General features: G+C 39.4%; 1 protein-coding gene across 1 annotated transcript in view; it reads right to left on the reverse strand.

Moving 5' to 3' along the window:
* Positions 1-1745: 1745 nt before the first annotated feature.
* LOC139722027 (GATOR2 complex protein MIOS-like) overlaps positions 1746-26815 on the reverse strand; it is a gene marked incomplete at its 5' end in the record, with an annotated part of 30522 nt that continues 5452 nt past the window's right edge. The window contains 15 exons of the mRNA XM_071633351.1: positions 1746-2151; positions 3545-3644; positions 4681-4828; positions 7982-8150; positions 10012-10145; positions 13221-13406; positions 15108-15271; positions 16449-16564; positions 17953-18024; positions 19128-19359; positions 20070-20145; positions 21209-21349; positions 22723-22847; positions 23516-23551; positions 25772-25895. Of these exons, the coding sequence (XP_071489452.1) occupies positions 2052-2151; positions 3545-3644; positions 4681-4828; positions 7982-8150; positions 10012-10145; positions 13221-13406; positions 15108-15271; positions 16449-16564; positions 17953-18024; positions 19128-19359; positions 20070-20145; positions 21209-21349; positions 22723-22847; positions 23516-23551; positions 25772-25895 (1923 nt within the window). The remainder of the gene's footprint in view (positions 2152-3544; positions 3645-4680; positions 4829-7981; positions 8151-10011; positions 10146-13220; positions 13407-15107; positions 15272-16448; positions 16565-17952; positions 18025-19127; positions 19360-20069; positions 20146-21208; positions 21350-22722; positions 22848-23515; positions 23552-25771; positions 25896-26815) is intronic.

A 26815-nucleotide genomic window follows, 5' to 3' on the forward strand; every position in this document is an offset into this window, starting at 1 on the left:
ATTCATCTCGTTAAAGCTCCTCATCTTTCACAGAATGCAAAATTTTGTTCCACTGCTCGTGCGCACGACTACTTGTTTCATACAACACCTCAGATGTCGACGAATGTTGTCCATGTACATTTTTTAAATAGAGTACAGTAATGGTAACCTTTTTTCATCAGAGTCAAATGACAGTATGATGGCACAGGAATGCTGAAATTGCTGATATGCAAAACAAACAAACAAACAAAACCAACAACAAAATAACAGTAATCAAAATTTACCACTAAAGCTAATAGGGCTTTAGCTGCATGCTTTTTGTCTGTCGTTTTGCAACTACTGTATACGCCGAATATTTCGTGAGGTTTTTATTTTCGCGAATTTCGGGAGTCGGGTGCTATTCACGAAATTAAAGACACGCGAAAATATTGACTCTGATCGCGTGTACATTTCTCCGTTCAGTACAGGACTCCACGATTGCGAATTTAAGCACTCGCGAAACTGTCGGGAATTCCTGATACGCGAAAATTTAGACTCGCGAAATATATGGCGTATACAGTAAATTGTCACTACAATTTATGAAGTCTATTACAAAAACAAACACACAAAACAAAGAGCAGACAACTTTCTCAAACAGCACAGCATGACAGAGCTTGCACACTGAGAATCAGACAATCTAGAAACTCTGCCGAGAATCTTGGAGTTCTATTTCTGTTTGACCATTAAAATGTGAAGCAGCACCCTTACCCATGATAAAATGACACCCTGCACTTGCTTTCCTGCTTCATTCATACTGCACGATTTCCTAGTAGTGACTTGCTCTCAAAACAGAAAAGAAAAAAGTGGACGGTGCACGACATTCTGTATTCGCGAGGTTTTTATTTTTGCGAATTTCGCGAGTCAGGAGCTATTCGCGAAATTAAAGACACATGAAAATATTGACTCTGATCGCGTGTACATTTTTCCGTTCAGTACAGGACTCCACGATTGCGAATTTAAGCACTCGCGAAACTGTCGGGAATTCCCGATTCGCGAAAATTTAGACTCGCGAAATATATGGCGTATACAGTACATGTAGTTAATCTTTGGTGAGATGTTCTCCACTTTGCTTTGCAAGGCATCTCCTCACTCACACAACAGATGTAGCTGCCTACGACTGCCACTGACTGTGGGGAGTATCCACAACTCTGTGACCCTGCACCTCAAAACAAACAAAAAGTCGCCAGACATGAATTCTTAGTTAAGACCATATTCTGAAAGAGCAGACTTTAAGCTTTAAAATGATGTATAACTCAAATAAAATGGACTCTCCTAACCTATCTAAATAATGGAAATAAAGCACAAACTCAGGAAAAGTGTGAACTGAGAAAAGAGGCTCTGAAGTACAGTGTCTATTCAAGCACGTAATCTTTACCAAACCGTGCTGGCTGTGCAACGAATGGGACAAAAAACAGGAAGTACACCACCAGAGTAACAACAATGAAGGGATTATCAGATTAAACTGAAATTAAGCATACCTCATTAACACATTCTGTCCATAATTAATGCCAACTTTCAAAGCAGTAGCACTATTCTTTCAAAAGTTATTAGAGTTGAAAGTGAAGAGTGTGGACAAGGTTTTTCAGAAATGAAAAAGGGATTATAAAGACACACCTAATCACACTATTCTACCAAACATGTTTAAGATAAACTGCTAAAAAAACACACTTTCCTGCCCGTTTTATGATACCAAATTTTAGCGTAATGTAAAAGAAGACCCTCTCTTTCAGAAAGTATGAAAAAGTCAAGTTCGGCTAGGTTGACCCATTTCACTTATTTTTAGTCCTCACGCAAAATCAGTGTGTGCGACCTTATGTTCGTTTTGAGGTGCACGGTCACATATGATGTCCTCCATACAATAATTTCAGTTTCCATGGGTGTTTCTTGACCTACGGATTCCTATGGGTAGAAGCAAGACACAAGCACAACTCCATTCGGAAGAAACAGGAGCATGATATGTGGGAGTCTCCTTCAGTCACATGATACCGTTCTCACAATCTGCCACGCATCAGGTGATGTTATCATGTGATCGATCACATGACTGAAAGCTCTGAGGATGGCAAGACGGCTGCTACTGAGTCGAGTAGCATGCAGGGACAGCTGCAGGCCGTGACTGGACACTCGCTGTGTGTCCTGGAATTATGGAAACATGAGAGGTGATCAGTTGACCGTGAGACTGGCTTGGCAAAAGGAGAGAGGGTAAAAATATGCATTACTTTCTCACTGGTGTTAGTTACTGGTACATTTATAGGCATTGTCTTTACTGGGCCTTTGCAACAAATCTTGCTGAGATAGCTTTAATTTTTTTGAGTCTGAATACTGTAAAAGTGGATATTTCCATGTGAGTAATTTTTCGCGTTCAGCCAGGTAATGTGAATTTCGCATATTTTTAATTCCGTGGAATCGAGGCATTAAGTATTGGAACGTATGGCAAGCAAAAATATTTGTGTGCTTTTTACCTTTGCGTTAGTTTCTGGTTGCACGAAATGTGCGAAAATTTCCACTTTTACGGCAGGCTCTTTCATTATGGCATGTATCCACCACATCATGCAAAACTCAGTGCACCAAAAGACACCAAACATAAGCTGTTGCCTCATGGAAAGACAAGACACTGCATGGTTAAAGGTATTGTTTACCTTTGGGAGCATTGATTTTAGAAATGTTCGAGTTATCACATTTGATGCATATGTGTATTACAAGTCAGTTGTTTCACAAAAATCCTACCACATTAAAATTTCACAATAAACCCTAAATTATATTCAAGGACATACTACTATACTATTTTTCTCAACAAACATAACTTACTGTAGAGGGTTTATTCTAGAAACAATCCTATAGTAAACTAGAAATGCACTCTGAGAGCGCAGACCTCCGCCAAGCATGCAAATCATTTTCACCACTGATCTTGTTCTTCCGTAGAGATATCAGTGATTTCCACCTATACGTAGTGTGCTGAAAGTTGCCAGATTTCCCAATATAGAAGCCTTTGTTACGTCATAAACACTCAGCTGCACGGCATGCCTCACCCCAGCAGAAACTAGAGCACGCACTTTAGTCCGCGCAGGCAAACCTCAAATACGCGCAGCCTGAACTCCCAAGTTCATTGACCCTACCTGCCAAAATGTCAAAAGTCCTTCATAAATTCCCCCAAAATTCTTGGATCACTACCAAAAGTTAATCGTTTGGTACTTGTGTCATTCTCAACCTTTCCTGCAAGTTTCATCCCAATCCGTTCACTACTTTTTGAGTTATTTTGCACACGGACAAACTAACTAACTAACGAACTAACGAACAAACCAACGGTAACGAAAACATAACCTCCTCCCTTGGCGGAGATAACTATTCACATTTTGCATAATTAGCAATAGTTAACATGGATTATACTGATAAACATTTTTACATTGGTTGTTTCTATACCTAACACACATTTCAGAACTATTTTGAACCACTATAGCTGGGTTTTTGTTTCATCTGCAAATGGTAAATAATGCCTTTAATGCAAGAAAGGTTTCGTCTCTCCACCTACTTGAACCACTCGGTGATGTGATCGGCATGACCGCCATGTCTGCATGTCTGGCACCAGGAGAACCACTGGCCAAAGTCTGTCTGTTTAAGGCGGGCTTGGTCTGGATGGGGAGAGGGGCACAAAGGGAGGAGGGGTGAGATAGTGTACGTATGTGTGTGTGTGTGGGGGGGGGGGGGTGGGGTTATAAGTGAGGCAAGATTATCCACCAAAGAAACTAAACAAAAAAAGGGGGCGAGGAGGAAATACAAACATCATGTGACATTTGGCACAGGGGCTCAATTTCAGGCCTGTCGATGAAGCACTGTGCAAGAATTATAATAAACAATGCTCACATTTTGTAATCCATGCGCCCTTACTCGGTTCCAAATGGGACAGTTGATCTAGTGCGGTGCTTTCTTGGAGATGGGTTGACAACGCATGCTGATGCCTTTACTTCCTTGTTAGGCTAGACAGTGCAGATCATGAGTTATCATGCGCAGATTATTTACATCGCTATTCTCATTGGGACACTGTCACAGGTATTGCTTTGGTTGACCCTACCTGCCAAAATATTGAAAGTCCCTTCATAAAATCCACAAAAATTCCCTTATCACTACCAAAACTTAATTATCAGTTCCTTATGTCATTCTCAACCTTTCCTGTAAGTTCCATCCGCTTTCGACGGGAGATCTCCCGCCGAAAGCCCATTTTTGCAAATTCTCCCGTTCTCCCGCTTGAGATCTAACTTCTCCCGTCCTGGCTCTGTGTCTCCTGCTTGAAATGATTTCTTACTTAGTGTCATCGTATGTTGAGCCTTAGATAGCACGAGAGAGCATCTAGAAACGTAGAGCCGGCAAGGAACTTCGCGCACATCAAGTTGGAGTCTCCTGTTTGCTAGGGGTTTCAGGCGGGAGAATCTCCAGATCAGAAGGTGCTTGGGGTTGGAGTCTCTGAAATCTGTTCACAACTTTTTGAGCTATTTTGCACACAGACAATCAAACAAACACACAAACCAACACTGATGAAAACATAACTTCCTCCCTTGGTGGAGGTAAAAATGTAAAGACTCTGCTTTATTGCTGATGATAGAAGGCAGTGGCAGAATTACTCTGTGACTAGTATGAGGTCAAAGAAGAGAATGCAACAGTTCCCCAAACCTGATTGGTATGACATCTCATCATTTCGGTCACTCCTGCCGTGTCGATGCTGTGGACCGAGCTCCGATTCCCCCGATCTTGTCCCCATGTGCATTAGGCAGAGAGCGCACCGTGGGAGAGCCTTGCGACACTTGTAGCATGTGTGCGGCTGTGTGATACCAGACAAAAGAGTATGCGTTTTATTCATAACAATCTTTCTTTTTCCCCTTCATTTAGCTCCATTTATTTATACTGTAGAAGCAGAAAGTTTGTGAGATTAATTTTTCATCCTCGGACAGTTATCTTTATGCCAGATAGTTTCATGTCACGCAAAAGTGCACAAAAATTTCACCAAAGCAATTAATATTTCTACATTTACAGTAACATTCCTGCCTGTATCGCCAGGACATATACTCATTAGAGCAACAAAACACTTCATATGACACAAATAAACCCAACTAACAACATACCAGTGTTCGTGTGTTTTTTTTTTTTTGTGTGTGTGTGTTTTATTGCAGAGGGTATGAATTGGCATCAGCGCTTACATAAAATTGAACAAATGTGACTTTGGTCGGGTTTTATTTTATTACCAGCACACATGGAAATGACTGGTAAATATTGCTAAAGGTTACAAGAAGTGGGTTTGTAAGTTCGAACATAGTTATTAGAACTGGTTCACACTAGTTTTATTAGTACAGTACTCTCCGCATAATTGGGTAGGCTCGGGCAGAGCGTTTCTTACCCGATTAAGCGGAGTACCCGATTAACAGAAGAACCCGGCTCATTCACAATGGACACACACAATGTGTATGTACATGTACATGCATTGTACACTGCACTAAACACCTGTCTGTCTATGCAATTGTGAGTGCTAGCTACATGTGTAATGTTCGTTTACGTGTGACAAGTCGGTACGTGTACATGTGCTTTCATGTTTAATCACTCCCCAAATGATCTGTCTGCTTTGCAAATTAAGCAGAGAATGCAATTAGCCGTGGAAAATTTGACGTTCGTGAATTCTTAAAGTGTTATATATGCGATGAAATGGGGGTAGAAATGAGATACAAATAAAATTATTTACCCATTTATGCGGAGAGGCAACCCGATTATCAGGTAATTTTAATGTGCATTGGAACTGATTCTGACATTACTACCCAATTAAACAGAGTACCCGTTTAAGCGATACCCGATTACGCGGAGAGTACTGTACCAGCATATTATTTGTGTTTTACTGTGTTATCAATGCATATGTGGGAAGGTGTGCATGCCTGGGCATGTTTCTGTGATCACCCATGTGTAGTTACATAAACAGCATCACTAGACTATGATATGCTACACCAGAAATAAGCATGGAATACTGTAAAAGTGAAAATTTTTGCAGTGTGAACATTTTTGGCCCCCCCTCAACGTTTCACATGATTATTCCGCAACGCATGATGCTCTCGTCGCGGCATTTTATGACTTTCTTCTTTCAAGTATCGCGCAACTTTTGAGACCCCTGTTTTGAAGCCATGCACCTTTGAAAAAAATTCCTCGACCCCAAAATTGCTCAAAAACATGATTTTGTGTACAAATTTAATGTAAATTGTGTTTTTGCAATTAACTCATATAAAAATAAATATTTTTACTTTCAATAGCTGATAATGATTAATCTTAGCCTGCTTATGCTTTAAAAAGTTTCTGCGACAAATTTTGACGAAAAAACCCCAACAAAAACAAAAAGTACAAAACAGAGAAACACATAAGAAATTCAATAAACAATAAACTACATAAGAAATAATTATGAAGCCAAATTTTTGCTTCAATATTATTGTTGAGGATATTGAAAAGAATATGTTCACAAAACAAGGCAATCGCCAAATTGTCTCGCCCATTCGCGTACAAGGAATTAATATTTTTTATAACTCCCAGAAGTTAATTGACCTGCTTATGACCTTTGACCTTGTGGTGACCTTCAACACCCTAAGGGACATTTACCATCCAAGTTTGGTCACAAACGGACAAAGGGATCAAAAGTAATGAGCCATAATCGAAACGCGCCATAAGAACTTAACATTGGGCCCTAAAAATTTTGTTGACCCCTTTCTGTGACCTTTGACCTTGTGATGACCTTTAACTCCCCAAGGGACATCTTCCATCCAAGTTTGGTCACAAACGGACAAAGGGATCAAAAGTTATGAGCCATAAATGAAATGCGCCCTAAAAACTTAACATTGGGCCCTAAAAGTTCGTTGACCCCTGTCTGTAACCTTTGACCTTGTGGTTACCTTCAACTTCCCAAGAGACATTTACCATCACCCAAGTTTGATTGCCATTGTAGCAACATGTGCTGAGTTACGTGTGATAAGAGAGTCTTGCAAGTAAACTTTAACGTATGACCTCAAGTGACCTTTGACCTTATCATGTGACCTCTTACGGCACCATAACATGAAGGTACCCCCAGTGCATCCATCACCCAAGTTTGATTGCCATTGTAGCAACATGTGTCGAGTTACGTGTGATAAGAGAGTCTTGCAAGTAAACTTTAACGTATGACCTCAAATGACCTTTGACCTTATCCTGTTACCTCCAACAGCACCATAACATGAAGGTACCCCAAGTGCATCTATGACCCAAGTTAGGTTGTATTCCAAGCAACTTATGTGAAGTTATTTGTCAAAAGAGAGTCTTGCAGGTAAACTTTAACATAGAAAAGAGAGTCTTGAACATACTCTTTAATATATGACCTCAAATGACCTTTGACATCATCACATGACCTCCGACAACACCATAACATGAAGATACCCCTAGTGCTTCTATCACCCAAGTGTGGTTGCCATTGCTGTAACAGTTGCCAAGTTATGCATCATAAGAGAGTCTTGCAGGTAAACTTTAACATTTGTGACGGACGACGGACGACGGACGGACGACGGACGGACGACGGACGGACGATGGACGACAGACGGACGCCATTTGGATCCTTTAGTCTCGCCTTCACCTCCGGTGGGCGAGACAAAAATTAGAAGTCTTGGAGCTTCATTTTTTTATCTATAGGCCAAAAATTTATTTTTGCATAAATTAGCATAAATTAATTAAAATAAAATACATAAATCAACATTTGAAAAATCTAACTATACAGTCTTCTAGATTACACTGGCCTCTACCTTAGTGCAAATTTTCGCGAGGATGGCGCGATCTACGACCAAGATCTGAAGGGGGGGGGGCCAAAAAGGCCCCCCGGTGGTTTCAAGTCCCTCAGAAAACCCGGTGGGAGAAGGGTTACTTTTCAGTGTTGCAACAGGGACACAAGAACTCTATGAAACCAAAAGCACTCATCCCTCACCCTTCTCTGCTGACCACTGCCCCCTCTGGCAAAGGCCATGCTGCGAGACTTCCCAGCCTGGGCCAGCTCGCTGGGTGAGATGGCATTCTGGCAGTAGCAGCATGTGACGTAGATCTGCTTGGCCACTTTGTCCTTGGCGTTGCCCTGGTAGACCAAGTCAAACTTGGCTCTGTGTTGAGAGAGGGGACAAGCAGGAGGGCAAGGTCAACTTGGAAATCGATATTACCCATATATAAGCAAAGTGGTTATAGTGTTATTTGTATGTCATTCTTCCGCATCAAAAAAAAAAAACCAAGAGACCCGGGGGTCACGTGCTCACCTGAGTATCGCAATTTCACCTTCCATGCATTCTTGCACACTCTTACCTGAGAACATTGGAAACTTAGGTCTGCATATGGATCCCCCCCCCCCACTCCAGGGGGGGGGGGGGGCAGGCAGCCCTGGAACGAATGAACAAACTTGGAAACTAAAGTCATCAATGTACAAACTCATGGTATTAACTATGCTTTATCATTTCTGGTTCTAGAGTAGAAGATTTTAAATATTCCTTAAGGTGGGGGGGGGGGGGGAGGGCCCTAGGGGGCCCCCCAAGAGGGACATGGTGCCCATTTGAAGGAATGGAGATTCTATTCCCCTAGGGATGCTACCTGCTAAGTTTGGTCAAAATTCATCATGAGGTTTTCAAGAAGAAGATGAACATGTACAATTCAGGCCTCATTACAACTGTAGGACTTGTCTCCATCCCCTCTCCTGGGTCCCAAGGGGGGGGGGGGGGGGGGTACCCCTGATTCCACCAATCCCATGAACAAACTTGAAACTACAATCATCAATGTACTAACTCATAGTATTATCTAAGCCCTATCACTTCTGGTTCTAGAAGATTTTTAAAGATTCCTTAATTTTAGGGGGTTTGGGCCCCCCTGGGGGCCCCTAAAGTGGGCCATGGTGCCCATTTGAACAAATTGAGATCCTATCCCCCTAGGGATGCTACCTACCAAGTTTGGTGAAAATCAGACAAGGGGATATCAAAGTGAAGATGAAAATGTACAATTTAGGCCCCATTAGGACCCCTCCCCACTCCCCTCCCCTGGGTCCCAAGGGGGGCACTCCTGATTCCCCCATGAACAAACTTGAAACTACAGTCATCAATGTACTAACTCATAGTATTAACTAAGTTCTATCACTTCTGGTTCGAGAGAAGAAGATTTTTAAAGATTCCTTAATTTTAGGGTGTTTGGGCCCCCCTGGGGCCCCCCAGGTGGGCCATGGTGCCCATTTGAACAAATTGAGATCCAATCTCCCTAGGGATGCTACCTGCCAAGTTTGGTGAAAATCGGTGTTGGGGTTCTCAAGAAGAAGAGGAAAATGTAAAAAGTTTACGCACGACGGACGACGGACGCCGGACGACGCACGACGGACGCCGGACGAAGAGCGATCGCAATAGCTCACTTGAGCCTTCGGCTCAGGTGAGCTAAAAAAACACCCAAAAACAAAAATAAAAACAGCCGACAAACAGGGCATCAACTCTGCCAAGATGAAACATACTTTTTATGTAATCACGCAAGAAAAGATATGGATATTATGTACCTATCTACTATCGATATTTCATAATAACATGTATCTACTCATGTTTCTTTATGTCTGTCTGTGCATCTATCTGACTTCAATCGATGTACTTTTATACCTAACTGTCTACCAATCTAACAACAGCTTTATTAGATTTTAGGTGCATATGTTTCATGCATTTCATCAGTTGACACTGATGAAACCTTAAGACCCTTCTTAAAGGAATGCACATTCATCATTGTCAGCCAAATAGCTTATGAACCCAGTTGTACAGCATAGAAAACCTCAGACATTGATGCTATTCACACTAATTTGCTGCAATGTTAACAACTGCAAATGCAACCCATCGCTTACAGAAACAAGTTTACCAGACATAATGAAACTATGAGGAATTGCCAAATTTTGAGACAGAATGGCTTAGGTATGATATTTCAGTGAAGTGTAAAATCTGGGTGATGTCTGACCTTTCGTGCCATAGTCTCCACGTGTCGAGAAGACCACGGTAGCTATCAATCCAGTTAGCCACACTCTCATCCTTACAGAGATCCACAGGCAAAGCCTGGACGGCCATGAGGCTAGCCGTCTGGACATCCGCTGTCTACGGGTCAAGGTTAAATAGAGAGGCATTATACAGGCAGTGCACAACTTTGAATAATGAAAGTTTTGTTGACCAGTGTGGCAAGCCCTGACTGTGATGTCATAATACAGTGCTTGTATGACAAAGCATGTGCCAACAGAACCTTTTGTAATCATAGTGAAAATACATGAAAAGTCAAGCTGAAGATTTTGAGCATTATAGTTTGGATTAGCTCTGCAGAGATCAACAGAAAAGGCCTGGACGGCTATGAGGCTAGCCGTCTGGGCATCCGCCGTCTACAGGTCAAGGTATTAGAGAGGCAATGTTACAGGCAGCCTACAATGTTGAGCAGTGGAAGTTTGTTGACCAAGTAGGTGAGCACTGATTTTGAATATACACATATGATGTAAATGCAATCATACATGTGTAAGACAGAATCTTCTCAAATCATACCGAAAACAACTGGAAAGTCAAACGGATGATGTGTGATTATCTTTAAAATGGCTGTGAAATTTTGTGTCTGAGACAAAGCTATACAGGATAAACTTAGTAGAGTTGATGTAGTAATAAGTACAACATTGAATATCATTGCAAAACACAGGATATTATGTATTCACTGAAAATCAGCCAAATTACCACCACCACCACCACCACCACCAAAAAAAAAAAAAAGTACAGAGAGCACATGTGATCCTGCATCACAAAAACACAAAAAGGTTACCTGACAGATTTTTAATTGAGGACAGATTCTGAAATAGCAGACTCTAAGCTTTAACCCTATTCTAACTGGGGGGGGGGGTCAAATTGACCCCCCCTCGACGTTTCGCGCCACGATTTCGCAACGCGCAAAGATTTTGCCGCGTCGTTTCACGACTTTTTTCATTGAAGTCTCCCGCATATTTTGAGACCAAATTTGCGACGTCCGGGTACACCGTTTTGAAGTTACGTAATGTTTTGCATATGCATGTCAACCAAAAAACAGCTCAAATTCATGATATCGTGTGCAAATCCAATGCAAATTGTGTTTTTTGGTTAAATTGATATAAATTAGATTATTTCAGCTTTTAACCATTGAAATTAATCAATTCTAGTGTAGATAAGCCTGAAAAAGTGCCTCCAACAAATTTTGGCAAAAAAACAATAGAAAACAAAAGGTCGAAAAAACAATAAAATACATAAGAAATTAACAAAACAATAAAAAACAAAAGAAATTGATATCGATTGTGCTATTTTTTTACACGAAAATTGTTTGATGTGTCTTGAGGAATTCTGACACAAAAATTTATTAATCCTCCAGTCTTTTTAATGGAGTTATAGGTGAAAATATGATTTCATGCACAAATTTGCATAATTAATTTATTAAAAATAGAAAGGCAATATTTTTCTATTGTATGACCATGTAATCTTGTAGTTGACATCCAGCTCTATCTTCAGGCAAAATTTCGCGGCGATCGCGCGATCGGCGGCCGAGATCTGAAGGGGGGGTCAAATTGACCCCCCCTCAGTAAAAACGTGGTCTCAAATAGCCCAGTTAGAATAGGGTTAAAGGGATGGTACAGTATTGGTGGAGATGAGAATTGGGCTTTTAACTTTTTGCGAGATACCAAGAAAACACTTATAATATAGTACAGAGCATACCATTTTAAGAGGAATTCAAAGTTTATTTGATGAAAATCGGGTTTGGAATGACTGAAACATCCAAAAATAAAGTAAAACAAAGCAATCGTAATAAAGTGTGGGTCCCCACTTAGAATCGCTCTTTTTTTGATATATCTCAGCCATTTCAAAACCAATTTTCATCAAATAAACATTGAATTCCTCATAGAATTACATGCTCTTCATATTTCATAAGAGGTGTCCCATTATCTCACCAAAAAATGTTAGAAACCCGAAATTAGGTCTCAACCAAAACTGTATGATCCCTTTAAAATGGTGTATAACTCGATACAGACAGACTTTCCTATTATGGAAAGAAAGCACACATTCTGGAAAAGTGTTTACTGAGTACGGAGGCTTTCAAGTTTAGGGTCTACAAGGTGTATTCAAGTGCTTAATCTCATCATGCTGTGCTCTATTGCAATGAATGGGACAAAAACCACGATGTAAATCTCTGTAGCATCCACAATAAAGGGATTATCAGACTAAGCTGAAATTTTCCATGCCCATTCAGCACATTCTGTTCATGACTGATACCAACTTTAAATGCAGCATACTGTCTTCAGTAGCACCAGCCTTTCAAAAGTTATACCAGAGTTGAAAGGGAGGAGTGTGTTAAGGGCTTTTAAGAAATGAAAAGGGGCCTCTAAAGACATACATACAGTGAGTATCACACTATTCATTTAAAAAAAAAGAAGTGTTCCAGAAAAAAATGCAAAAAAATCAAAATGTCCCATTCGTTTTATGATCCCAAACTTTGGAATACTGCCAAAGAATTACTCTTTTTTGATGTCAGAAAGAATGTCAACTAGACTTTGAACATGGATTTGGGGCCCCTAAATATATGCAGCTGAACACTTGACACAAAAACTCATCTAGTTTAAGAAACCATATTTGTGGTTTTGGTGTTATGTATCATTTTCTTGCAATTTTTATTACAGAATCAGAGAATACTGCTATAGTATAGCTCTTTGTTGTCCATTAAAAACTGTTCTTTTAATTATAAAGTTTTTTTTTAAAAGTCGCTTCATTGCTGAATATATTCATAAACTAAGTCTTAACCTGGCAGCACATTTTTCCTTTATTTATATTTTGAGATTCAAGTTCCTCTTTTTCTTTCAACTGGTATAGTTCTGTAACTTTCTTTTTGATTTTTGTGCAGATTTAATGACTATCACCTGTTCACTCTAAACTTTTCTCAAGGGCACACTATACAGTAAAACTCAAATGTGCCAATTAATAATGATGATATGATAATGTCTACATCAGATCTTTCACCCATGACTTATAAAAAAGCATTTAACCCATTGAGGACGGTTTGATTTTGCCACAACACGCATTTTCTATAGACACTTGCCCGAGTACACTCGGGACTCGTCCTCAACAGGCTAATGTGTCACCAGTGTGAAAATTGGTCACATGAGTAGCCATCTCACTCACCCTGTCCACGTAGGATTGAAGGAGGTTGATACCGTCTCTCGTCAGTCCCGTTAGTAGGACGCCCTCTAGGTTCCCGTCCTCGATTACCTTGGATGTCAGCTCTTGCACAAAGGTCACCAGTTGGGTGTCGTTCAGGAAGACGCAGGCGAAGGCCACGCGATCCTCGATGCTGATCTCCGCTTCCCGCTGTATGGAAAGAAACAATGACATGCTGTGATGTTGGGTATCACAAATCTACATTTTCAGTCTGACTTGACAAAGGGGACCGCATGCTTTTTGTGGGCAGCTCATCAGCTTACCAGGTACATTGCATATAATCAGTGACAATATCAAGGTCACTTGATGACTTTCCCTGAATGTTTTTTGTTCAGCAGTGCATCCCTTTGCAAACTTTACAACTAGCCACTCACAGAAAATGGAAGGTTCATTTAAAAACTAGAAATGTCGCTATGGCGACTGGTATGCCTCCGCCATAATGCATGATTCTCCTAATAGGTCTATAGTACATGTGGACAATGTGTGATTACATTTTCACAAAATTGGCAAAATATTAAAATGACATGTTTGTCACAAATGTATTGAACGTTTACCTTCCTTGACCTATGTTTAATTGGATGAATAGGAGAGCATGTATTTGGGAATTTAAGAACTTTAACTTGACTTTGACCCTTTCATAAGTTTATGCACTGAGTAATTTTCAAGGTATGGAGAAAAAGTGCAATTTCTGTATTGAACAGTAAATTGTTATCATTTTCTTCTGGCCTTTGATTTATAAGAGAATCACTGTCAGGCAGAACATACATAAATATGTACTAAGTTTCAAATTAACTTGAGCCACTTCCGAGATATGGAGAAAGAAGTAAGTTCAGCACTTTCACTTGATCTTTGACCTTTTGACCTTTGACCTTCTTGGCAAAAAAAAAAATCCCAGAGAATCTCTATTGGGTTATACATGCATACATCAAGTTAAAAAAAATAATCCTGCTGGCATTGCATAAATATAAGGAAAATAGTAAAATTTTGAAGTATTGTCCTTGACCTTTGACCCCTGACCTTTGACCCCATGAACCCTAAATTCCCTAGATAACCACTGCCAGTCAGTACATGCATATATACTATGTTCCATGAAGATACCTTGAACAATTTCCAAGATACAGAGAAAAAAGTGAAATTTTAACATTTTACTTGACCTTTTGACCTTTGACCTTTTGACCTCATGACCCCAAACTTTCACCAGAGAATCTTAATTTGGTAATACATGTGTACACTAAGTTTCAATAAAATATCTTCAGGCATTGCATAGATATGGGGGAAATAGTGAAATTTTAAGCATTTGACCTTGACCTTTTGACCTTTGACCTTGAGCATGTGCACCCAAAAGTTGATAGGCACAACTTCACCCCCTAATACACATACATGCCAAGTTTCATTAGGATACCTCAAAAGGTTTTGGTAGTTACCCTGTCCACAAAATTCATTACGGAAGGACGGAAGGACGGACGGACGGACGGACGGACAACCCGAAAACATAATGCCTCCGGCACCACTTCGTGGCGGAGGCATAAAAAAAAAATGGGGGGTGTGTGATGACAGATCAAAGCTTGTCACAGAGATGCATCTTTACATGTTTAGATGCCCAGTAATAGATCTATTCTTTCATGATCAAGATGAATTCAAGTATACATTTCATTCATTTACATTTTAATTGGTATAGTTTTCTTTCCATTGTTCTGCTGAGATTTTTACTCAACATATAGCCTTAAAAACAAAGGAGAAACATTTACATGTAATGGACCCTCAGCCACTTCTGCAAGAAATAAGAAGCAGTCAAACTTGCTCCCAGACTTTATGTAGCACTTTTCCTGGAAACCCATTCATCAAACATACCACCACTGCTTCGTATCTGTCGTCCGTGGTCGTCAGAAAACCGAACATGGCGCGGAGGTACGGGCTGCGCAGCTGACAGCACAGCCTGCTGCACATCGAGCACCAGAGGGTGTCCTTCTCCCACGTGAAGCCAGACAGTGCCATGGCAACGGCATTCAGATCCAGTTTGTCCTTCTCTGTCAAGTTCAGAATGAAAACAAGGCAAGTGCCAAAATGTGTCTCGCCCATTCGCGTAGAAGAAATTAATGTTTTTCCAATTCCCGGAGGCTTATTGATCCCGCCTATGACCTTTGACCTTGTGGTGACCTTCAACTCCCCAAGGGACATTCACCAGCCAAGTTTGGTCACAAACAGACATATGGATCAAAAGTTATGAGCCATAATCGAAACGCGCCGTAAAAACTTAACATTGGGCCCTAAAGTTCATTGACCCCTGCCTGTGACCTTTGACCTTGAGGTGACCTTCATGTTTGGCAAAATGTGTAACTTTGTATAACCACTCTTCCCTCCAAGTTTGATTGAAACTTATTGAAAGTAAAGTCCTCAGTAGAGAGTTATTCAAGTTTTTGTAGGCTCGACAAAAATGATGTAACAAGATACGCTGTCTCTCAGTACTTTCATGGCGGTTTACATTTCTCATCACATGTAAAGTTATTAGCTTTAGCTGCCACATAAAGGTCTGGCCACATGCCATTGTGTGACCTTCTTGCTCTCATTTCTTTCCCCTTTGTTCAGAGTCTTAACCTAGTAATAAGACTGCACTGTCTGATAGGCATATTACCTTACCACAAGGCTGCCAACCTTCGCAGATCAAAAAACGTACTGATACATTATGAGAATATTCACAAGGTGAAAATCACATTTGGCTTCAAATATGGTAAACTAGCCCATACTGACTCAAATTTGAAACGTAATCCATGTGAAGATTTGCCAAAGAGTATGTTTTTATGATGTTAAGTCAGTCCTTTTCTTCATTATAGTTGAGAAAATGCTTTCTGTTTGTAAAGTTCACTTTACAAAATAGCATTCAGAAAACATTTTCGAAACTATAATGAAGAAAAGGACTGACTTAACATCATAAAAACATACTGTTTGTCAAATCTTCACATGGATTACATGGAGTTCTACTTAGGAGCTAACCAGCACTGTACATCATAAGACAGAAATCAGTCACAAAATTTAGAAAGAAGGATAACACTAGAACAGAATATCAGGTCCTGAGGGATTCCTTGTGTAAGCAGAATGTAATGTGGAGGGATTTGGTGAAAAGCATGGAAAAATTAAGTCATCATCAAACCATCCTTTGATCATGAAATCATAAAATAACATCAATTTGAATATCTCTCCCACCTCTGGCATACTCCGCCCCTCTGTTGAGGATGTCTATGCCGTGTCGGATCTTGAGATGGAAGATGCTGATTGCTGCGGCTCGCTCAAATTTGCCCTCAGTCTCCAACCTTTGAGAAGGCACCAAAAACATGTTCACAATTTAATGCTCACCTATCAATAATGAAGGACTCATGTTGATTTTGCATATTCTGATGTCTATTTCACTCTTACATGAATAGCATCTGGAGTCCCGAAAAATTAAACTTCAAAGCAAGAAATTACATGATATAAATGCAGCAATCAAAATATTTGAGTCATGCAATACCAAGGGACTAGTTACACCTGTCTATTAAACTTTGTGAAGTTTGAAATGCACACAGAAGAAATAATACAGTACTCTCCGCATAATCGGGTAGGCTCGAGCAGAGCTTTTCTTACCCGATAAAGCGGAGTACCCAATTAACAGAAGAACACGTCTCGTTCACAATTGACACACACAATGTGTATGTACATGCATTGTACAGTGCACCAAACATCTACACTGTATGCTTAACACGTGTGCTTGCACGGCACATTAATCATACCTTACACCTGCTCAGTTACGAGCAATAATTTACACTCTTTTTATGGACAATGTGTCTTCAGAAAACTTTGTCGCTTGACTATGGACTCCTCGCTAACACGCAGGCGTTTTCCGAAATGAACACGTCTCTTTGCGTGCATTAGTCATGTAGAACGTCGGGTTACTTTTCGAGAAGTGACTGGGGAAATTAAAGCAAAATTTTGGAGCTGGTGCATGGCCTGATTTTCTTTGCAAACATCTCGTATTGTGAATTTTGTTGCGGAGCAAGGGAGGAGCGCAAGTTTGTTCAACTCATGTCTGTCTAAGTAATTGTGAGTGCCACCTACATGTGTAATGTTCGTTTACTTGTGGCAAGTCTGTACTGGCACATGTGTTTTCATGTTTAATCACTCCCCAAATGATAGGTCTTCTTTGCAAATTAAACAGAGAATGCGATTAGCCGTGGAAATTTTGACATTCATGATTTCTTGAAGTGTTATATCTGCGATAATATGTGGGTAGAAATTAGATTAGAAAAAATTTTTTTACCCATTTATGCGGAGAGGCAACCCGATTATCAGGTAATTTTAATGTGCATTGGAACTGATTTTGAAATTACTACCCAATTAAACAGAGTACCCGTTTAAGCGATACCCGATTACGCGGAGAGTACTGTACCACAGCAATTCTTCAACTTAGTTTTATTTGCACAGATTTTTAACTAATTCTTTCCATCCTTCTAAATGAATGATCATAAAAAAGATTGTGATAATGGTGACGATAATAATATTTCTATTTTTATGAGTATGATCATGATGAAAATCATCATCATAAGCAACACCATAGTGATTTTATTCAATGGTTTTTTTGTTGTTGTTGTTTTTCGTCTAAAATAATCTGAATGAAGCAACAGTGTTCGTGATTTTGATAAAACAACAAAATTGTGTTACCTACCTTTGTGTAAACTCTCTTAATCTGTTTGGATCCCCATCAAAGTCCCAACCACACAGTGCAAGAGCCTGAGACCTAGTTGACAGTGAGACATACAAAATATGCCAACACAATATTAAAACATCAATATTTTCAATACTGCATCATCGTATCTGACAAATTTACTCAACAACAGTACCAGCTTCAGCCACTTCAGCAACTTAACAAAGAGCATGAAGGAATACAATATTGGAGAAAAAAACAATAAGCACACTCAAGGAAAAAGAATAAAGGTCAATGTCGTGCATACCCTGTATGCATCATAGGAAAGTTCATAATTCTTGCATTGTTAATGCATACTTTATTGATTTTATAAGTTTGCCCTGTCAGACTGAATTGTAGATTTACATGTAAACTCATATAGGTGTTGTGTATATTACTTTGAATTACTTTATATGGAAATAAAATCATTTGAATTTGAATTGAATTGAATATCATGTAATAAATTACATGTGGAAGTCATGAAAGAGTCTCAATATTACAGATAATCAATTTCTTCTGCTCAGTTCTTTGGAGGACTAATGCCAGACAGGATTCCCTACTAGTTAAAAGTGGAACCATCATGTATGCTGCATCACAAAACATGTGCAATCATACTCTCCACTTTTTGTTTTGTTTTGTGTTCAATATTCTCTACTCTGGTTTTAATCAAGAGTAATAAACTTTGGGAGAAATATACATGTATACCGGTATATAACAGTTGCATCACAGCAGACAATAAATTTCATGTCTTTAAACATATTCAACCAAGGCTTGACAATAATGACATTACATTTTTTTTTCCCCTCTGGGGGCCTGTTCAAGCCACTAAAATTTTTAAATCTGAAAGTTTAGTGGTCTGAAAAGATATGTGCATGTGGCCCGAAACAAAAGCAAAAGTAACAATTCATTTTGAATCTTAGTTGCCCAATCAGGCCTGCAAATTAAAGCCTTTTTTAAACTTTGGTGGCCCGACATCAATTTTTTTTTTGGCTCGGGCCACCGCTTATGTGGAGCCCTGATTTGACCATTAGCCACCACAGGTTTCTTTCTGTATCAACCTCTCCTGTTGACTGTTTTCTGCTGCAAAGTGGAAATATGAATTAGCTTATTGCAATGACTACCCAGTCTGGCTCTTCTCTCTCTCTTTACACACTCACCTCTCCTTGTTCCTGTACACGTTAGACTCCATGATACCGTCCACCCCTTCCCAGGCCAGGGGCTCCACCTTGCTCCTCAGTCCCCCCACGCCGTCTGGCCCCTCCTTGCACATCAGGTGCTTCACCCCGGAGAAATCCAGCACCCCGGAGGAGGACGTTGAGGAGGAGAGCGAGCTGGACGACGACTTCAGCGAGGAGGTAGAGCGGTTGACGAGGCACAGCGCTTTGATTCGTACGACCAGGGTGTCAAGGAAAAGTAAGTACTAGGAGTTGCTTTCATCTAATTTACATTGCCACAACAGATACATGCAGATGGATTGATAAAAATACATAGACACATATGCACACACATCCATACACACATTGTATATGTAGTGTGAGTATAAATGTCTGTTGAAGTATAACTATGAATACCAGTAAAAAGTATATGAATGTACTTAATACATTATGTAAAATCATATTATGGTTATCTAGGATTACATGTTGAACATACTTAGGGTTTCACAATGCACATACACACAAAAAAAAACAACAACAACAAACAAACAAACAAACAAAAAACTTAAATATTCATGAAATAAGATTACGTTTAGCTTAGGTCTTAGTAAAATGCCCAAGTTTGTATTGTTTTTTCCAGACTGTTAGCACTAACGTGACAAGGAACATCAATTAAACAGAATTGAACAATGTATTATCAATATTCAATGATGATACCAAAGATGAAAGTACACATTATGAAAATTATCACAGCAAAGGTCACTATTGGAACTTTGAACCAAGCACAATATAATTTGAGGACTTAACGACACAAACTGACATTTATATCTCAACTGATAGAAAAAAATAACTGTTTTCACACAACTTCAAATCCTAAATGCCCTAAATGAAAAACCCCATAACCATGCAGAGTGAAATGGCATTCAAATGAGTTCCAAAGGATATGATGTAACCAGTGCCACAGCTTCTGTACATGTGGGTCGTCACCAGCGAGGGCAGCATTTTTACTCAAATCAGCTGACTGAAACGAGACAAATTACACAAGTGAAACCCCCATGCAAAAGAACACATTTAGACTTCTGTCAAAGCAAGACTAAAACAACAAACAAATATCAACAAAATACTCCAGTTACCTGCTTCTCCAAAAATATGAGAAATAATCAGTTTACAATCATGCTGATGTTAACAAATTGTCAATTGAGCAGTTATATGGCACAAAACCACTCTCCTCATAATGTGTCTGCTACAATGACCAAAACTAGCACTCTGTTTTAATTCTTGTGTGAAAGTGCAGTCAACCCTGCCTACAGTGGTTACTAAAGGTAAACTTCAAAGGTGAACTGTAAAAACAGGTACCTACTATAGACAGACTGATGACTTGATTTGTGTTTATTACATAAATATATATAGTACACAGCACATATTTGTCTCTGGTACAAAATTTCAGTACAAGCTGTAAGGCGCACTGCTAAACTGCTGTGTCTCGGCGATAAATGTCAATTAAACAATTGGCAGCAATCTGCAAGGTCTCTTTCACACATAATTTTGCTCCTGTACAGTTCGTAAGGCAGCATATATTATGTTGTACATCAGATAGGTGCGGCTTAAATAAGTATGGTTATACTTTAGGCAGGGATCCACACTAACTTTTATTTTTGGTGGCCCAAAGGCAAACATCCGACCTTTTTTGGTGGCCCGATCAGGCCACCAAATTCTTCATTTCTGAAATTTTGGTGGCCCGATGTGCGTTTTTTGGGGCCCTGGGCCACCGGGCCACTGTTAATGTCGAGCCCTGCTTTAGGCACAAAGTGCAACCTTATTGGTGGAGATAAACAGATTTTTCTATACATACATGTATATAAAGCTGACAATTCTTCAAGTGTCATATCATGAGTTAACAGAAAATGATGCTAGAGGCAACGTGTACGCATTATAACAAGACTTCAACGAACGCATATTTCTCATGTACCATTTTACGACAAGATGTTAATTTGAAAGGAAATATAACACAATTTTGTATAGGCTCATATCAATACTCATCAATCATTTGTGTGTAGACCTATTGCTAGCTGTATTCCACCCACCTCCATGCCATAGCCGTTGCCTGCCCTCCTCTTCATGACAGCTGATATGTCCTCATCAGTGTCTGATGACTCGGTGGTTGACTTACAATAGAAAAGCTGCCTCCCTGATGCCACAGCACACACAGTGTGCGGGGACCAATCCTAGAAAACACACATCAGCACATTGTCCTCATTCAAACAACAATACAGATCATAAAGAAATTACATTCACAAAGAGATCGTCTAATCACTGATGCACGGCGTCAAAGTACATCATGTGACTGTGCATCACAAAACTAACAAAAAGTCCCAACCCTTGATTTTATGTGAGGACTCCAAAAAGGTGAAATGGATCAACAAAGTCAATCTAGAGTTTTTCATATTTTCTGAAAGAGCTACTCTTCTTTTACATTATTCTTAGGTCTTAGGTCATAAAATGAATGGGAAAGTGTGTTTTCAGCAGTTTTTCTTCAACCTTTAATTTTTTTTTTTTTGCAGAGTAGTGTGAACAGGTATGTCTTAGAGGTTCCTTTTCATTTCTTGAAAATCCTTTGCACATCCTTCATTTCAACTCTAATAACTTTTGAAAGGATAGTGCTACCGCCTTGAAAGTTGGCATTAATCATCCACAGAATGTGTTAACAGAGCCTGCTCAATTTCAGTTGAATCCAATAATCTCTTCATTGTTGTTGCTACAGTGGTTTACATCCTGTTTTTTGTCCCATTCACAGCACAGCCAGCATGGTTTGGTAAAGATTAAGCCCTTGAATAGCCCCTCTACTGCAGAGCCTCTTTTCTCAGTTCACACTTTTCCAGAGTTCGTGCACTCTTTCCAATATATCGATGGGTTAGGACAGTCCATTTGGATTGAGGTAAACATAATCTTAAAGCTTATAGTCTGCTCTTGCAGAATCTGCCCTTAACTAAAATCCATGTCTGGCGAGTTTTTGATGGTTTTGTGATGCAGGGTCACATATGATTGTATTGGTTGATTTGTATAACAGTCATATGAAAAGAAGGAACCCACCTGGTATATTCATTTATCATTCACTGTTTGCCAGGCAGTAGCATCACATACTGAGATGAAGCAAGTTTGTAGAAGTGACCAGTAGCTTAAAGGGATGAAATAGTACTGGTTGAGATGAGGATTGAGCTTTTAACTTATTGCAAGATACTAAGAAATCACGTATGAAATGTCACAGAGCATACAATCTAAGAGGAATTCAAAGTTTATTTGACGCCAACCGTTTTTTAAAGGCTGAGATATCCAACAAAAAAAAGACTAAAACAAAGCAATCTTAATTAAAGGTGAGTCACACCCTTGAAAGTATCCCTTTCTTTTGGATATCTCAGCTATTTTAAAACCAATTTTCATCAAATCAACTTCAAATCCTTCTTAGAATTACATGCGCTTTCATATTTCGTATGAGGTTTCTCATTATCCCACCAAAGACTTTAGAAACCTGAAGCCTCATCTCAACCGAAAAAGTTCACCCTATACAGATTACGTCTAAACGCATCTCTACAATACTAACCAGTGATATTGCATCGTAGATGGTGATGTCATGCATAGCGCCACCTGGTGACAGGGCAAGCATTCTGTTTTCCTGGTTAGGATGCCATGAAAACATTGCTACTTGGTGCTGGTTCAAGTGCTTGGCTGCAGGGAAGAAAAATATCAACACATTGAGGACGAGTTGATTTTGCTATATCATACGTTTGCCATAGACACCTGCCCGAGTGTACTCTGGAATAGTCTTCAACATGTTCAAGAGAGTGATGTTCAAGCAGGTGCCATAATTCATCAGCAGTCATGCAACAGATACTCGAGCACTACGGATACTTCACATATGAATATATCAACTAAAAAATATGACTGTACATTGTATTCCAAGGGTGTGTATGTGTGTATGCATGTGTCTTTCGTGTCTGTTGTGTCTCTGTGGTCTACATGTATTGCATCTCTCCATCACACACAATAATTGTGATGAAAAAGCCTGGCACTTATTGTATATTTTCTACTGCTGACATTTCACCATAACTTTTAATTATATTTTACACATAACTTTCCAAATAAAGGTTATCTGACCTTGCACATACACTGTACTGCCATACAAACATGTATAATGTAGTAGCAAAAGGCTTTATTTCTTGAAAAAAAAATTGAACGAGAAACAAGAAGATTTTTGGGTAACATGACAATGATATTGAGTAGAACTGACAAGAATGATGATGGATACAACAAGAATTTGTTGCATAGTAAGAGAGTGTGACACAGCACTTGATTTAAATAAAACAAGACTGGAATAATTGAAAATTTTGACTTACGTCTCACATGCTTCTCTGTGTACTCCAAATCTTGACCTGAAATTGTGAACAATCAATAGATGTAAGACTTTCAAGGTGATCACCTGTCTCCTAAACATTTAATAAAACAGATCAATTCTTTGCTCCTTCAGGTTCCTAAGCACAACAAATTGAACGTTGACATGCACCTTCATATCACCAATCTATATAAAAATCTGAAAGTGACAACAAAAATCTTCAAGTGATCATTTCTGTATGCAAAATATGCATTATAAACAAAGCAGATTGTCCCTTTTGGGAATGTCAGGCACCATAAGTGTGACTTAACTAGAAATGCGAAAAACAGCATTATGAATAATATGCTAGAAAGGAGTTCCTTTTTATACCACACTGGTATTTAAAAACGGTTTCAGTTTCAGTCTATTTTATTTCTTTACTTGTACATATGAAATAATTAGGACAAATCAAAAACATTATCATTCAAGAATAGAAATAAGACTACTAGGAATAGCTGTAGTTATGTGTACATATGAACATACATCATATCAGAGACTGTCATCAACAAGCAGTTAGCTTGACTAGATAACAGCCTCTGGGCAATATGGTATTTTGTAATTCTCTCTTTTTCTGATTGAAGGAACAAAACCAGAGCTACCAAGTCTCACGCATTGTGGGTGAGACTCAAACATTTAGGGTCTGTCTCACAATCTCACGCATGACACCCATTTTTCTCATGCATTGGGAGCATAGCTTTAAGCTGGTATCTCACTGAGCGGCGAACGTTTGCGAATGTAGCGAATTTGAGATTCGCCAACTTTTCTGACGAATGTTTGCGAAAAATCAAAGTTCGCTTCTGCCATTAGCGACAGTTAGCGACTTTTAGCGATGTTTAGCGACAATTAGCAACACTTTAGCGAATGTTTGCGAAAGTGTTTGCGAACACAGGTGGCGACTATTAGCGAATGTTAGCAAATGTTAGCGACAATTTTGCAAATGTTAGCGACAGTTTTGCAAATATTAGCAACTGTTTGCAAATCCTTTGCGACAATTTTGCGAATGTTCTTGGACCTAGAAAAGTACCAGGCGATTGTGTATAGTAAGACCCATAAAACGACATAAAACCTTCCACTGAATTCAGATCTCTTTTGACAACCGTTCAAGATGGAATTCCAGGATATGGAAATAAATTTCTGCCGAGAAGAGGCTCAAGGTGTTGCTATCCTTGAAGAGCTGCTTTGTCAGGCTGCTGCTACAGCTATAATAGTGCAGCATATAAGAGAAATAAAATAAAGAAAAACAAGAAAGGAAGAAGAAAAGAAAGAGAGTCAGAGAGTGCTGGTTGCAGAGGACAGACTTTAGTCTATATGAAAAGCTTTTGAAGCAATTACAATCATGATGGATATGTCAAGAGCTTCAAGAACTTTCTTAGAGTGGAACCTTGTCTGTTTCAGAAGCTTTTATATAGGAACCATGTTGTTACTTGTTCGCTAGCAGTGGCGAATCATATAAAAATGTTAGCGACACCGTATTACGACCGTTTGCGAATTCTTACGAGTTTTTGCGAATGTTTGCGAACGTTTGCAACTGTTAACGAAAATAAAAATTCGCAAAGGTTCGCAAAGAAATTTTGAACATGTTCAAAATTTCTTTGCGACAAGAAAAACTGTTTGCGACAATAAAAACCGTTTGCGAACTTTCTTGCGAATGTTAACGAACCTTTTGCAACCGTTTACGAACCCTGGCGAATTCCGAAATTCGCTACGTTCGCAAACGTTCGCCGCTCAGTGAGATACCCCCTTTAAGGATTAAAGTGAAAGTTGCAATTGAAGGCATATTTCCCTTTTGTCTTCCAAAATAAGTGAAAAATAATCACTTAAGTATGCACCAGCTTGCACCATTAAGAGCTAAAAATTGAAAAAGCTCCATAACGTGGGAGGGCGGACACCCCCTCCCACACCCTCCCCTCGCTCCCTCGCTCACGCACATATGCCCGCGCGCAGAGATGCTGAGTCATGAAAATCTCACTCATAAATATTTTTTGAACTTGGCATCTATGCAAAACAGACAGACAGACAGACAGACAGACACACACACACACATGCATGTACACACACAAATAAAGTATTTGTGACATCACATCTGTTTCCATCAAAGGAAAGTAGCTATGTAATATAGTTATGCATTTCATTTCAGTCCCACATATGTCAACTGGTGTTGGAAGACTTCCCCTGACATGCAAAAGGTAGAAAACAATATGTGGTGTACACAAGGACTCACCAACATGCTGAATGTTGTAGAGCTTGATGACACTGCTTTGCTTTGTCAAACATGCCAGCGTTCCATAGCGTGTCGGACACCAACCAAGCTTGACTACCGGCCTGGCTTCCTTAAAGCTGAGTACCTACAGAGTCAACAATTGAGTCAAGTAATAACATTTCATTCCTGTTTCTGCTATGACTACACTGCGATATCATATTCTATAACTCTGCAGATTTTGGATAGCTAGCCAACTGGCATTGTCATTACATGCTGAATCATTGCATGTTGATCTTCAAAGGAGTACAGTCAGTGTAACTGATGGATCTTAACCCTTGTAATCTATCTGAAAAATACAAATCAATCTGAACTGCATTTCAGAAAGGTCACAAAAATGCAACAACCCTCATCCTAATCTTATGATCAGAAACTGTTAATACTTATACCTATACAGGTTCTTTAGTTTTAAAAAGAAAAAAAAAATGAAAAGGAGACTAAATAGAAGCATCAGAGGTAGAAGGCATAAATGTTCATGCAAAGGGTATCTCACATGGTCACAATTTGTGAATACTTGGCCATAAATTTTCTTTTGCCACCTGATAAACTAACTACTTTTCCCTGCCACACTTGATTTTATGTTAACCATACTGGTCCCTAAGATTTAACATGCATATCACGGTCACATATCTCATATTTCCACATTCATCAGTTGCATGTGTGCACTGTGCAACATTGTAGACTCATTGAGAATCAGGCAATGATATTGGTGCCAGTTTCAACATTGATGTCAGAGCCAGTTTCAACACCTCTTCTCAAATCTTGCTTCCTATATGCTACATTAGTTACAGTACCCAAAGTATTACTTGGCACATTCTGCTTCTACATAATTATCATTCAGAGATATACAGTGTACGCATTGTATTTAGATAAGAATATCAGTGTTAAACTGAATTTGACAAACACCAAAATATATCCATCAATATTTATTTTAGTGGAAAATTGAGCAAAGAAAATGGGATTCCATCGGGATTCAAACCCAAGACCTCCAGATGCTAGCCCGGTGCT

This window comes from Diadema antillarum, unplaced genomic scaffold (genome assembly GCF_040938485.1).
Source record: "Diadema antillarum isolate AM-2024a unplaced genomic scaffold, OU_Dant_1.0 scf00000155, whole genome shotgun sequence".
In the NCBI taxonomy this organism is placed as follows: Eukaryota; Metazoa; Echinodermata; class Echinoidea; order Diadematoida; family Diadematidae; genus Diadema; species Diadema antillarum.